General features: G+C 38.0%; 1 protein-coding gene across 1 annotated transcript in view; it reads right to left on the bottom strand.

Annotated features, from left to right (window-relative positions):
* The window catches only part of Slc9c1 (solute carrier family 9 member C1), a 65,906-nt gene extending 55,524 nt beyond the window's left edge, over positions 1-10,382 (bottom strand). The window contains exons 1-6 of the mRNA XM_057765393.1: positions 10,235-10,382; positions 8,864-8,964; positions 7,037-7,165; positions 5,997-6,162; positions 2,626-2,751; positions 196-357 (exon numbers count right to left, since the gene is read on the bottom strand). Of these exons, the coding sequence (XP_057621376.1) occupies positions 196-357; positions 2,626-2,751; positions 5,997-6,162; positions 7,037-7,165; positions 8,864-8,964; positions 10,235-10,382 (832 nt within the window). The remainder of the gene's footprint in view (positions 1-195; positions 358-2,625; positions 2,752-5,996; positions 6,163-7,036; positions 7,166-8,863; positions 8,965-10,234) is intronic.
* Positions 10,383-15,995: the final 5,613 nt, after the last annotated feature.

Raw genomic sequence — 15,995 nt, 5'->3', positions numbered from 1 at the left:
AACTTTTGTACAATTGGTTATGAAATTCTATAGGAAAGGTATAATAAAATATTACAACTGCAGCTTTGCCAGATTCCTCTGGGTTTTGTGTTTGTTTTCTGTATCTGGCACACTGTTCTGTTTGCACAGGTATTCACAGTTTTTATATTGAACCGTCTATGTAATTTAATGTGAAGCATGGACTCTCCCACTTACAAATATAAAAGATGAGGTAGAAAACCGAAAAGATGAAAATGATGTGATTGACATCATCTCCAAAAATGGTAGACATCCATAGCTGGATCAGCTTCGTGCTCAGAATTCCAAATATGAAGCTTTCGAAAATATATGCCCAAGCTGTAGATACGATGTTATGGGCTATGGGAGAAGAGAGAAATGGAAAACCGTTAATAGAAGCCACCTGGCCTTCACCTTGAATAATGCTCTAATCAGTTTTTCTTTTTGTCCTTATTAACATTAGCTCATTGCTGTAATGAACACTGAAGCACAGACACCCTTTCAGGACACCAAGTTTACTGCATGTTAATCCTGTTTGTGGTTTACCATTTCCCTACGACTGACTTAGTTTCCGCACAGGAGTAGCCTTTTCTTCACACACTCACCAGCATTTCTTAAGGCTTTCCCTTGTAATGAATTTTTTTCTATATACATAAATACAACCTGCTCAGTCTGTGTAAGACTATTTTTATGGAAAGAATGAGGAAATGATGTAATTATATTATAATCTCAAAAGTAAAATAAAAGAAATAATTTAAAAATATTTCATGATTTTAACTGGAATATTTTATTGTATGTTTTGGCTCCATACATGTCTGCGTGCCATGTACGTGATGGTGCCTGAGAGAGCCTAAAGTGTTGGATCTCTTTGCACTAGAGTTATGAATGGTTGTGAGCCAGCATGTGGGTGCTGGAAGTAAAACTCCATCAAATCCCTCTCCTCATGGCTGGGAAAAATCTGTAGAAGAGGAGGCAGAGTGTAAGAGCCAGAGGGAATGCAGGAAACCAGGAAAACAAGACCCTTTGGATCAACATGATCAATGCATATATGAACTCATAGAGACAATATTCCAGGGTCTACATGGGTCTTCATCAGGTCCTCTGAAAATATATTATGGCTCCTAGTTCAGTGTTCTAATGGTATTTCTGCGTGTGTGAATAAGTGTGTGTCTGATTCTTGTGCCTTCTCTTGGGCTCTTTTCCTTCTTTTGGTTTCTTTTGTCTAATTCCAATGTGTTAGTTTTTATTTTATCTTGTTATATTTTATTGCTATCCTTTAAAATACTGTTATTTTCTAATGAGAGACAGGAAGGGAGTGGAGTCAGATGGGAGGGGATGTGGGGAGGAAGTGGGAAGGGTAGAAGAAGGGAAAACTGTGATTAGGATATAATGTGAGAAAAAAATCTAGTTTCAGTAAAGGGAAAAAATAAGTAAAATCTTTTAAAAAAGAAAAAAAGGATGTGGTCTACTGGTGAGCTTGGAAAGATCAGTTGGGATTTTCTTTCCTTTCTAAGATGAGGGATCTTAGAAGGATCATATTTCAACAGAATGTAATTAGAAATCATATAAACCCTTTGTTCATATCCACATCTTCTATTTTTTCCTCCAGTTAGGGATAAACATTCAAATATCTGAGCCTATTGGGGGCTACTCTCTTTAAGCCACCACATACTGAACTAGGACCATCCCACTGAGGGCCTCAGAATCCAGTGAGTGGCACAGTGTGTGCTAATGTCTTCAAAAGATTGCTTTCATTGCTTTCCCCAAGTTTGTACAAAAACTGACAAAATAAAAGGAAACTACCTTCTTAAATATTTTTATGAAAATATTTTTAGTCATGGAAATCTTTAAGAAGGCCTATGGAGTTCTTTCTCCCACTATCCATTGATTCAGAGACTACGAATTGAGACCAGTAATTCTAGATTTTGATCAGAAATGAGCACTAAGAAGCTGTGACGTGTTGGAATCATTATATTTCTTGTCTTATGTGATAATTGTACAGCTGTATCATTTATCATTTATTATAACACATATCTGTTATTTATTCTCCACACACATATGTTTATGATACAGCAAGGGGACACATACACTTGTGCTTCAGGATGATGTGTAAAAGCTGTGCTGGGGAGCTAATGCACACACTGCAGTCGCTGTCCCGACCTCTATTCCAGCCTCTGTAGATGACTGAGTAGCTCACTTGTCTTCTTTAGTGAAACTCTTAGGAGAATGTGCCAAGGCAGAGGTAGAATGAGCTGCCTTCTCTTCCTGTAACTGGACCGTACTCTTAGCTTATCTTCTAAGTTCTTTTTGTTTGTTTATTTTTTGGAGGGGGTAGAGGGTGGGGCACCGCACTGTAGAAAACAATATGACAGTAGCGGTAATAACAAAATCCTATCACATCGTTGCTGAGACCAGCAGAAGGCTGCTTTTACAAAGGGCCTCATGGGAGTTTCACCCCAACCCACAGTAGTCGCAACATGAAGAAAGAACATGCTACATAAAGGTCACATCAACAAGTCAAGCCAATCTGATACTTTATATAAGCATAATTTATCATAAGATACAACATTCATGACCACATTCAGAAATAACAATTCCTATCTTAAGAAGTTGGAAGCATGTCCTTACCTAGGGTATGGTTCATGTGCTTTGATTGGAAGTTGATCCTCACAACGGCACTATATATAATTAAAGATATAACTGAAGTCATTAGACTCTCTCCATTAATTAAATTTGTGAGGCTTCTAGAAAGACCTACATATGTCAAAGAAGAGAAAATCTCATCAATATTTAAGAATATAACTGTATTAACATGCAGAAGGATATTCTTTGTCATGGATTTGTGTCACCTAATGTCATGTTGAAAAAAACCAGTAAATTTAATTATTTACCAGCTGCAAGTCTTTATCATCATAATCAAATACTAACTTAACTACAGTTAATTATGTATATGTAAATCATATAATTTAACTTGAGAGCTTATGCTTTCTTTTAAAGCATTGGTGACATCATGAAATTTATCAATGTAAAGAATTCAATTACTTGACTTACATAGGTAAGCCAATTATAAGCCAATTCCTTATAATTCATTTGTATTTAAGGTGAGACAAAATGATGGCAGAAAGGTAAAGTAAAATCATAGACCACGGCCTTATAACCCAGAATTGAAGTAAAATATTAAGATATTTGTCTAGATAAAATTAAAAACTGGCTGACTTTTTTCATGTATTCTTTTCAATGGCATTAGAATTCAAGTTCCATGGGCAAAGAACATTCGGTTATGACCTACTTTCATCCTGGTTTTCATCTATTTGTCATGAGGTTCTAAGTTTAAGTGTCTTACCAGTTATACATTCCCATTGTCATTAAATATGACAGTATTGTTAATTAAGATTCTAAGTCGGAGCATCTTCTGTGATTTGCGAGCCACAGGTCATTTCCTAGAAGGAACATTCCTTTCAGGAAAATTCTTGTCCTTTGACTGCAGTCACAATCTACCCATGATCAGTTTGCTAATAGACTAAAAGCCTGAGCACCGTGTTCCTCTGGCAACTTCATAACTTATATTAATGCTCCAGTTCCTTGCTCTTCTGGTAGCCATGACTGTCTCTCCAACCCAGTGTTTTCCAATGCTGTGACCCTTTCTTGTTTTCATGCTGTGGTGACCCCCAACCATAAAATTATTTTCAATGCTACTTCATAACTGTCATTTTGCTACTGTTATGGATCATAATGGAATTGTCTGTGTTTTCCAACGGTCTTAGGTGATCCCTGTGAAACAGTCATTTGACCCTCAAAGGGGTCGTAACCCACAGGTTGAGAACCAGTGTTCTACCACTACACAAGAAGATTCTGTCTATGTGGTTATCATATTGGTAGAAACAGAGACTTCTGCCTCTTTTCTCTTGCACACCAGTGACCATCATGACAGTGTCCCCTCCCAGTGATGCTACAGAAAAGTATATGGAGGAAAGGTGGTCCCCAGACACTCATCTGTTGGCTGACTGGAGGTTAGTGAGTAACGTAGCTGAGATCAGCAAGCCTTGTTTTTAGTTTCAAAATTCCCATGCCCATGAAAAACAATAAGCAGCAATTGCTTTAAGTCACCACATTTGGGGTGTTCACTAGTCAGTAGTACCTATTGTTGTATAATTACTGTAGTTTATAAAACAGAGCTAGCTCAGCAAATAATGTTTGTTTTTAAATGAACAACAAATTTGGACTTAAGGAAAGAAAAAGAACTCAGGACAATGCACCTGCAATCCCAGCACAAAAAAGGGTGAGAGAAGCAGTCAGTTCCCAGCTTCCTGACCAGTCAGCAAAGCCTAATCAGTGAGCATGGGGTTAATTAAATACCCTGTCTCAAACTGGTGAACAACAATCAGTTGGATATTTCTGAGGTTCTTCTCAGGCCTCTATGGGCACATGTCCATATGTGCCTCAGTTGCACACACACATGTACCCACAGGCACAAAATCTTGTTTTATATGACCAAGCAAAAATGATACTAAGAGAAAAATACCATTACGATTATTTTTTGAAAGACACAAAGTTAGAAGAGCAACAAAATTCCAAAAGTAATTTGGCAAGATGCTCAGTATTTATGAAATTAACCTTCCCAGGTACTGGTGATTATTGCAATTTTTAAAAGTCAGGAAAAGTTCAGTGGAATACTAGATTATAAAATTTTGAGATTAAAATAAGTGCAGAATTGGCTCTTCAATGCCAGAAAAACTAAGTCTTTTGACTAGAAAAGTGCTGGAATGATGAAATCTCCAAAAGATAAGAGCTTGGAGGGAGAGCGTAGAGAAGAGAACTGATGGCTCGTGATGAATTCTAGCATTTTAATGTGGGTCTCTTTATGATGCTCAGGTTGGCCTTGAACTCATGCTCCCCCTGCTTCAGTTTCCTATAGTCTGGAAATCCAGGTGTGTACCACCTACCTAAGAATATTCTTCTTTTAAAGTGTTTACCACCTACCTAAGAATATTCTTCTTTTAAAGTCTCACTTTATACAGTATAGCACAATGACAGAACACTTGCCTAGCACGTTAAAAACTTGATTCCATTCTCAGTACCACAGAACAAATACATACAAATAAATGTACTCTCCTTTTACCGTCTTAATTTCCTTGTCTTAAAGACTCAGCTTCACATACGTATATTTGATATGTCTCCTATATTCTATTTCTACTTGCTAATAGCAGTCCTGTTCCATTTATCTGGCCATAGAATAGAAATGAAGTTGACAAGAGCATGTTGTGTTATTAGTGTGCATATGTGCATGGGGGTACACACAATTAACTCATAGTCGATCTAAAATAAAATTTCTAGTGCCAAACATTTATAAGTGAATAGAGAAAGAAACTGGGTCATTTTCCTGTAAAAAGAAAAAAAAAAAACCCTAGTTTGGATTATTTTGCTTTTCTGAATGCTGTAACTTCTGAATAATTTTACATCTAAATATAGATTTGCCCATCCTAAAATAGTATTTGCCACAATAATACTATAACTAGTGATGTTATTGTTTTTCCCTCTTCTGGCTTTTGATTGATGGCAACAGTGACATAAAGGCATTTTAAAAGCCATTGTCCTAATGACTGTCTTAAGTCATCGTCCTAATGACTATTTTATGTCATCATCCTAATGACTCTCTTACATCATTCTCCTAATGACTGTCTTAAAGAGCACGGTATATCAAGCAAAAGGTAATGTGATGGCCCAAACCCTTCTGTCAGTGCAAGGTAACTGCTCATATTACCCTAGTCCATGATGGGAGACTGCTTGTTTTAGATGCAGCATGAACTTGTCATTGGCCTTTCCTGCTGTCCTAAGCAATACCTGCAGAATATTTGCCAGTCCTCCATGTCCTGCAGTCCCTCACACCACCACACATGGTGAAAATTCATCTCTAACAAAGGATCTTAACATGAAAATGAGTAAGTCGCAAAATATGCCCTCAGTGCAGGAAAGGAGAAAATAGAGTAAGGGATACCTACCAAGGTCTCTGATGGAGGCTGAGGTCAGCATAGGATCAGAACTTATAAGAACAGCTGAAAATAATAGCCAGGGGATAGTCTTCAAATCCAATTTATTCACAGATTGCAGATACCAAAGTATTAAGGTATAATTCATCACAAATCCTGGAATCGTAATTAAGAGTATCTGCAAAGACATTTGGTGGTAGAAAATCAGATTGCTTTTGCATTCTGTTTTGAAAAGCAGAAGGCCAGACAGAACTGGCTTAGTGTGGCCCTCGGGTGCACTTTGCTGGAGTGACCCCCTCAACCCCCACCTCAACAGCTATACAGAAAGCAGCTGAGCAGAGATCCTCTGGGTCAACCCAAACCACTTCGACAATGTGTTCTCTGCTGCTACTGCTCCCCCATCCTCCATGCCTCCTGGTCATTTGTCTGAACTCCGGGTGCCTGGCTTTGAGTTCAGTTGCATTGCTTCTGTTGGTGTTTACGCAGGCACGACTGTTTACAAAAGTATTCTGATAGTATGGAAGATGTGTGTGCACAGCTTGTAGTCAGGTGTGTTTTTCTTTCAGAGTCTTCCCTTAATACAGCCCTCGCCTCCTGGTCCTAAGAAGGTATTGAGATTTGGGTTTCAGCTGCTTCTGTAAGTCTCCCTGTGCCCCTTTCCTGTTCTTAAGTTGTAATGGTAGGCGGTAAGGATTTAAAACCACACATTTGTCATCAAATTCTTTCTTCCCTGAGACAATACACTTCACAGTCGCACACTTACAGATTCCCAAAGCTAAAAATGATGATTGGTATGAAATTCTGTCAGTAAAATAGTCAGAATTGTTTCTTGCTCTCCACGATTTTTTCCTGAGCTACCAATATGCTGTAATATTACCAATATACACATATATGTATATATATATTATAGATACAGAGCTGATTTTACCACTTTGATATCTTATACCTCCCCCTCTTCTTTATTTTCTATTTTGGAAACAAAACATTTTTATAATTTGAAAATAATTAGCATGGTTCATGACTGGATAGTAATATAAGAGCAGAATGATTACCTGCCATAGTAACTTCTGGAGCATATATATATCCATGTCAAATGCGACATTAAAGATAATTACTGGTGTAAATATACCAAAAAACATTTCTGGATCCACCCACTGTATGGCATCTGCATAGATCTGGATCTAGTAATACAAAATTGGTTATCCACATATATCCATTCTTTGTTAGCATACAACACATGCCAGAGGTCCTTCTCTCACAATAGAGATGGTATGAGGGCTAAAGTCTTACTCTGTTGAGTGTTCAGAACTTTCCATCTGAGTGGCAGAAGGAAACAGCTAACAGAGGAAAGCTGATTCATATCCCTAAGCTCTTAGCAAAGAGCAGATAGAGGAACCATATTGACATAGGTAGTAAAGAAGACATAGTGGATTTGCAGGTACAAAAGAGAGAGAAAGTATTTCAAGTAAGTGATATTTCATGCATAAGAATCAAAAAATGAGTAAGTCACCCTATAAAGACCCAGAAGGTACAAATAGCCATATTTAGTCGCCATCTATTGAGTAAGGAAAAGAATAGCCAGAACAGAGAGGAAAAAGTTCATGCGAGTAGTGAAATAACTCACGGTGTCTCCCCTGATGCTATTTGGCACCAGCAGGTTCGGTCAGGAGCATTCATTCTGTTCTTGTTTGTTTTGTGGTGCAGCCTACCACACGCACAGATTTTACCTGGCCTGTGTGGCTTTCACCTATCAGAGTTTTGAGAACAGGCACAGGGTAAATACTCCCGTTACTGCTGTTGCTGTGAAAATCTTTTATCTCTGGCCCAGTTCTGTGCTTTTTCTTGGAAGTTGAAACTATGGCAAGCCAACTTATTAGCTTGCCTAATACTAATGTAGACAGGCACAGTTCATGACACAAGATATCTTCCCTTGGAGGGCTCTTTGGAAGTACTTAAGATTGTATTTATGTCAAAATTGTAATTAGGTTATGAACAATAATTTGGCTTTTGTTCTTACCAGGATAGATGGTCTCTTTTAACATTGCAGCCTATATCTGAGAAAGTCCATCATTTTCAACCCAGGTCCCACACCCACTGCAGTGACTGACGAAAGTAGGCATTGGCTAAATATGCTCTAGGGCTAAATCTGATTCACTGTTCATTTAATACATGCTGGGTGAGACCCAGCTGTGCCTTTTCCTTTGTGTGTTGAGAAGGCTTGCTTTTGAGCCACCGTGACAGAGTTCAGTAGCAGGACCAGAGATCATATGGCCTGCCTAGTGTAAACCATTTTACATTATGGCCTCTTACAGGAAAAAACAAAACTTTACCACAAATTCCTGGATCAAAGCAGTATTTAATGTGTCAGGAATACAGTCTACATTCCTTCTAGTAAGTATTCTCTCCTGTCTACGTAATCCCAACAGTTCCTAATGTTGTCACTTATTGTCCAAATCTAGTTTGTCTTTGTCATTTCATTTCAAGCAGAAGGCTACAATAAGCACCCTTAGATACTAGCATACCTTATAGAAAATCTATAAATCATTTTTTAAAACTAAAACAACATTATTGGATCGCTATCAGAATCTATTTTACTACCAAAATTGTATTCTAGCAACTCCAATTTTCCCTAAATGCCTATCTTACTGGCTAAATTCTTGTTTAAGATTTGAATTTTGCTCTTTCTTCTGTAACTGTGTACATACCACTTCTAAATACCTCCATGCATTCAGACTACGGACTCTGTTCTTTCAGCACTGCTATTTTTCTACACTACAAATATTCTTTGTTTGTTTGGGTGGAAAAGAGATGATTCTTTAGCCTTCTTTACATTTATGCAATTCTAAGATATAATGCTGATATTCATTTATTATACATACCTGGGTAGATGCAAAACTTAGAATTTCAAAACAGCATCCAATTAAAAACAGTATCACAGGAAGAGGAATTGGAAAGTCTTTCAGGTGCATGTTCAAAAACGCTGCAAAAGTATACTTGTTACTTATAGGCAATGTGATATCAAATTTGTGGAATATTATGTGCTATATGACTTAATACCAAGGAGGTAGAATGGTATCTGCGACTAATTTACTATTTGCACATGATCGAGACCCTCTCTCATGCTTAAAGGTATAATATCCATGTGATCATTAATTTATCAAATTTCTGCTTTACAACTCTTATGATGGACGGCATTTCTTTAGAGATTTAGTTAAATATTCCTAGAAGCCACTAATTCTTATGTTAGGACTGATAAATTTGCAATTTTTTTATAACCACTATGAACCATATTGGTGTAGCATGCAATTCTGCAATAAAAGGTAATTAACTCTAATGAAACCACTGTCTGGCTTAGGAACAAAAAGAATCTAGCTAAAATTTACCCAATAGTAAAAATTCTGGTTACTTATTACTAGTAATGGAAAATGAAACTACTTAGCCTACTTACATACAAATCTTGGTTAGTCATTACTAGTCACAGAGTATACACTGGAAAGCCCAAAGTAAATAGTAGATTTCCTAGGTTTGTTTGCCATTTCTGTGAAAAGGCAGCATCTGAAAGTCTGATAGGTAGAATCAGAACATTTTCTTCTGTTTGCTATTTATTTAGTATAATCTCCAAAGAGGTTAATGGAAGTGAAGAAAAACACTGTTTCCAGTTTCTATGGTCATCATCGTCGTGGTCTTCTTCTTCTTCTTCTTCTTCTTCTTCTTCTTCTTCTTCTTCTTCTTCTTCTTCTTCTTCTTCTTCTTCTTCTTCTTCTTCTCCTTCTCCTTCTCCTTCTCCTTCTCCTTCTCCTTCTCCTTCTCCTTCTCCTTCTCCTTCTCCTCCTCCTCCTTCTCCTTCTCCTTTTTCTCCTCCTCCTTCTCCTCCTTCTCCTTCCTTTCTTCCTCCTCCTCCTTCTTCATAAAAGCTAGATATGGACTTTCATATTTACAAAAATTTCTCAATCCTTCTATTTTCACCTTTGATCCTCCTGTCTACTTCCTTCAATCATATTAGTTACTGTAAGCTAAGTTATGACCTAGCAGTAATTGTTCTGTGAATGCCTTAGACCTGACAGAGGTGAGATATACTGATGACGGATATGAAACATCTCTTCCTTCAATTGAAAATATTATAGGAAATGTATGAGTGTAGGTATAAAAATTCTAATTTCCTATTACAATTCCTTTCTTTAATTCTATATGATAGCATTTACAAGATGTATCCATAGACTAGACTAAGGAGAGGGCCTTTTTAAGCTTACCTCCAATAGTACAGATCAAAGATAGTATCAGGATGATTTCAGGGAGGTCCCGAGGAGTGCTCAGAAACACACTTTTGAGAAGATCCAGCCATGCACTACTTAGTTGGACACTTCTGGTCGTAGTTAAATTCTCTGCAATTTCTTCCATCCTCTTGTTTATTACAGTCTGTCTGCCTCCAATCCTATGTCTCTCCGCAAAACTCGGAGGGGACCAAAGGAAAGACACATTTTATTCTTGGTGTCCTCCTAATGCATCGCTAAAAGAGAAGAAAATCTCCCTTAATTATCTCAAGTCCTCGCTCATGGTCTGTGAACATTAAGGAAGCTTCTCTTTTCTGTGATGCTTCCAACTGAAATGAAATGGAAAAGACAGATCCCCAGGTGATGGGGGCTTGCCCACAATGCCATGGATTCTCTCACAGCTCTGAGTGCTACCCGGCCACTGCCCATCTTGCTCCTGTGCACCTTCTGGGGACGTTTCTTCACCTAACCCTTCTCCCACCACAGAGACCTCAGCTAGTGCAAGTTACTCATATCTAGAAACACAACACTGAGAGATTCATCATTGGTTTATCCAACTGTCTGCAGTGGTGAAGGAGCATTTTTATTTGCATCATAATTTCAGCAAGACAGCAATAACAGACCATGCTGATAGAAACCAGAGTTTTCTTTTATCACAAGAGGGGCACCCACAGATCAGGAGTCCGGTAAGACTTCAAAACAATGACCAATAGCCACATCCAGAGAACTTATCTCTTCCCAAGGTAAGACAGTTTTACATCAAAGATCTTTAACTTCCTTCAAGAAACCATAACATGTGGGATGTGACAAGGACTCCTTGTGCTCATGCTACCTCAAATGCACGCACGCACACACACACACACACACACACACACAGAGAGAGAGAGAGAGAGAGAGAGAGAGAGAGAGAGAGAGAGAGAGAGAATACTTTGCCTGTTGTTAACATTAAAATACATGTGTAAGCAAACAGTAAAACAAATCACCCACACAAATTTCATCCAGGCTTTTCTGTGCTCTCTTTATACTGATGAGCTCATTCTCTTGTAAGGATGCTGCTTGATGCTTTCTCCCTGTTACTGTATCATCAGAATCAACTAGACCTGTGGGCAATGTTCAGTGAGTGGACCACATGAGCACAAACTCCGTGATCAGGCTCCCTGGACACAGAGGGCTGGCAAGCTTCCCTTTGCAGTGTCAAAGCCTGCTTTCTCCAATCCATTGAATTGTTTTCAGATCTCTTTAATTCCCGAATCAGTGTAACTCCTCTCTCTGCATTGATTATTTTCTGAAATCCCCTAGTGAGTTATAATGGTACAGAGTAGTCTACTCAGAGATAGCCTAGATATCCCAGGTGACTTAATATGTAGCTATTTAACAACCACTGCAACTGTCCCAGTCCATGGGCAATGACTATTCAGTTTACAGTCTTATAGACAAGTTCTGACTTTGATAAGGTTTTGTGACAAAAATGCCCACAATCAGAAATAACATCTGTAGTCAACAAATTTTGTTAACTGTAGAAGTTCGGGTGACTACTCACCCTGTGGAGCCATGCGACACCTAGGTAAAATGATACTGCAAAGAACTCCCTATACAAGGCCAGCTGGTCTGGGACTGAATAAGCATGGGTTGAAACTGGACTCTCTGAGCATGGCGGACAATGAAGGCTGATGAGAAGCCAAGGACAATGGCACTAGGTTTCGATCCTAATACATGAACTGGCTTTGTGGGAGCTTAGCCTGTTTAGATGCTCACCTTTCTGGACATAGATAGAAGACCTCCGTCTTCCCGCAGGGCAGAGAATTTGGACTGCTCTTCAGTATCGAGAGGGAGGGGGAATGGTGTGGGGAGAGGAGAAGAGGAGTGGTGATAGGGGGAGGGGACTGGGGGGAGGGGGCAATATTTGGGAGGAGGGGAGGGAAATGGGAAACGGGGAGCAGGTGGAAATTTTAATTAAAAAAGAATAATAATAATAATAATAATAATAATAATAATAAAAGATCTGGGCTTTGGATCATTTTGGAAAGGGTTTATGACTATGGTTCTTAACCTTTCTAATAGACCCTAATAAACCCCCTAATAGAGTTCCTCATGTTATAGTGACCCCAAACATAAAATTATTTTTGTTCCTACTTCATAACTATATATTGCTACTGTTATTAATCATAATGTAAATATTCAATACTCATATGTTTAGGCAATCACATAAAATTGTCATTTGATCCCCAAAGGGATCATGACTTGCAGGTTGATAACTGCTGGTTTATAAGATGAGGCTACCCTATAAAGTGGGTGAATCAGGGACAGTTCTGTCACTAGGTTTCTCAATAAATCTTATCTAGAGGGAGAGTGGACCTAAGTAAATGACACCATGTCACACGACTTTCACAAGTATCTTATTTCTGTCTAACTTTGCTCATGTTTTGTTTGTTTGAGATACGGTCTTACTATTTAGCTCTAGTTGGTCTTCAACTCATAGACGTCTCAGAAGCATTCCCAGCCTTATGCCATCGACTCCTCCAAATAACAGGGATCATGGGAGGAAATTATCTCTACAAGTTAACAATGTAAATCCATTTTCACAAGTGCTCAAAGAAACTGTAAAGTATTTTAAAACTTCAAGTTTTAGTGAAATAAAAGTTAAGATTACCACTCATCATTTAGATGAAAATTATGAGGATTATATTCCTATTTTGTGTTAGAGATAGATTTATATTATTAGAAGAAATAACCTCTCTATGTTTATGTTTATAGAAAGATTATTAATATTGACAAATATTCAATGTTGATATTGACAAATAGATATTCCGATATTCTTTTAATTGGACCATGTAGTTTGACCATATTCAATTCTCATAACCTGTACTTTGTTCAGAGACCAAGTGCCAGTGGGAAAGGTGACCTTCTAGAAAGAGAAACAACAGGCATCTCACCATCCAGAGCCCAGGAGTGTCCTGGAAAATGTGAGGAGGGGAGGCCAGGAACTTCCTTTCCCTCCAGAACTGTCCAAAACCAACTGCAACCTCACTGACAGTTACTTGATCCAAGCCCCGCCCCTACTCTCCACCTACTGGCTGAAGTTTCATAACTCCTGACGTGATTGGCTGATGAAAACAGCATCCTTTTCCTGTTTATTAAAGGCATTTAAAACTATAAAGCTGTGTTATTTAAAAAACAACAACAACAACAACAAGGAGCCGTGAAAAGGCACTGCCCGAAAATATATTATTTATGTATATTTAACCTGTTGTAGTGAGTTTCTGGCCAGGAACCCAAAGGACAGTGTTTTCTCTGCGTTCAAGTAGGTGGAAGACTCCTGGATAGTGAGGTTGTAAATATCTTGAATGCAGGATTTCTGGTTGGTGGGTTTGAAGTATGGGTTTAAGGCGTTGGTTCTGGGCATCTTAAAAAAAATGTAATCTAGATAGACAGAGAAAGTAGCTTCTCAGTCACTCTGTGGCGAGTGTGAAGATGTTTTCAGAAATAGTAATATATAAAGGGTATTTTTTTCAAATTTATATAAATAGTAATTTAATTGAAATTATTTAGCAGTATTATTGTGGAATCAAGTTGTATATTTTTGTATCTTGTGTTTGTCAGTGTTCTCGAGAAGAATAGTACTTGTACGATGAATATGTATATTCTAATTTGTGGCAAGTTGAGATTCAAACCAACCATCCACTTTTCTAAGAAAATATTTGGGAAAAAATTTTATAATACTTTCAAAATCTAGGTCTTTTTTTGTCATGTGGGAAACCGCTTTATATTGGGACTCACACAATGACTTAGTGAGGGTGTGTAGGTGCCAACAAGAAGGAACAAACAGAAAGAAAAGGTGGGGAACCACTAGCGTAAATGCAGAGGAGTAACCATTGCATGGTCCTCTTGACTGCAGGGAGAAGTAGCATTCCCAGCCTTATAGAGCCTGCCAGTCCCAAACTGTGGGGCCACTGACAGTGGCACCAGGATTTATCTCTACTGCTCATACTGGCTTTTAGTTATCCACTGTCTTTGGATAGACACCTTGCTCAGCCTAGATATAATAGGGAGGGCCTTGGGTCTTCCTCGAAGCAATGTGCCTTACCACTCTGAGGAGTGGATGGGTAGTGGAGTGGGAGGGAAGGTGGAGAGAATGGGAGGAGGAGAGGGAGTGGGAACTGGTATTGGTATGGAAAATGAAAAAAAGGTAGTTTTTGTTTTCTTTTAAATAAAATAAAAATAGAAAAACAAACTAACAAAAACAAATGACAAGTGTGAATATTAATTCAATAATCAAGAAACTCCAACAGATGAATTCACCAGACATACTCCTTAGTGAATTCTACCAAACAAAAATTTACTAGCTGTCACTAGTGTTTTTGATCTTAGTCATTCTGACAGGTGTAAGATGGTATCTCAAAGTCGTTTTGATTTGCATTTCCCTGATGGCTAAGGATGTTGAACATATCCTTAAATGTCTTTTGGCCATTTGAAATTCTTCTGTTGAGAATTCTCTATTTATATTTGTACCCCACTTTTAACTGGATTATTTGGTATTTTGATGTCTAATTTCTTAAATTCTTTATATATTTTGGAGATCAATCCTCTGTCTAATGCAGAGTTGGTGAAGATCTTTTCCCATTTAGTAGGCTGCCTTTTTGACTTATTGACTATGTCCTTTGCTTTACAGACGCTTCTCAGTTTCAGGAGGTTCCATTTATTTATTGTTGCTCTCAGTGTCTGTGCTGCTGCAGTTATACTTAGAGGAAGTGTGAGTCTCCTGTGCCCATGTAATTGAAGGCTTCTTCCCACTTTGTCTTCCATCATATTTAGTGTGGTCGGATTTATGTCAAGGTCTTTAATCAGTTTGGACTTGAGTTTTGTGCAGGGGGTGGATATGGATCAATTTTCATTCTTCTACAGGTTGACATCCAGTTATGCCAGCACCATTTTTTGAAGATGCTTTCTTTTTTCTATTGTATAGCTTTAGCTTCTTTATCAAAAATCAGGTGTTTATAGGTGTGTGGATTAATATCCAGGTCTTTGATTCAATTCCACTGGTCAACCTGTCTGTTTTAATGCCAATACCAGGCTGTTTTTATTATTGTAGCTCTATAATAGAGCTTGATGTCAGGGGTGGTGATGCCTCTGGAAGTTCCTTTATTGTACAGGATTGTTTTGGCTATTCTGGGTTTCTGTTTTTTCATATGAAGTTGAGTATTGTTCATTCAAGATCTGTGAAGAATTGTGTTGGGATTTTGGTGAGAATTGCATTGAATCTATAGACTGCTTTTGGTAGAATTGCCATTTTTATTATGTTGCTCCTACTTATCCAAGAGCATGGGAGATTTCTTCATTTTCTGGTGTCTTCTTCAGTTTCTTTCTTAAGAGACTTAAAGTTCTTGTCAAACAGGTCTTTCACTTCTTTGGCTAGTGATACACCTAAGATTTTTATGTTATTTGTGGCTACAGTGAAGAGAATGTTTCTCTGATTTCTTTCTCAGCTTCATTGTCATTTGTATATAGGAGGGCTACTGATTTTTTTTTTGAGTTGATCTTGTATCCTGCCATATTACTGAAGGTATTTATCAGCTGTAGGAGTTCCCTGGTAGAGTTTTGGGGGACAGTTATGTATACTATCATATCATCTGCAAATAGCAAAAGTTTGACTTCTTCCTTTCCAATTTGTATCCCTGTGATCTCCTTTTGTTATGTTATTGCTCTAGCTATAATTTCAAGAACTATGTTGAATAGATATGGA

Source organism: Chionomys nivalis, chromosome 3 (genome assembly GCF_950005125.1).
Source record: "Chionomys nivalis chromosome 3, mChiNiv1.1, whole genome shotgun sequence".
Lineage (NCBI taxonomy): Eukaryota > Metazoa > Chordata > Mammalia > Rodentia > Cricetidae > Chionomys > Chionomys nivalis.
The sequence above is the reverse complement of the archived record's forward strand: the minus strand, read 5'-3'. Positions and strand labels throughout refer to the sequence as shown.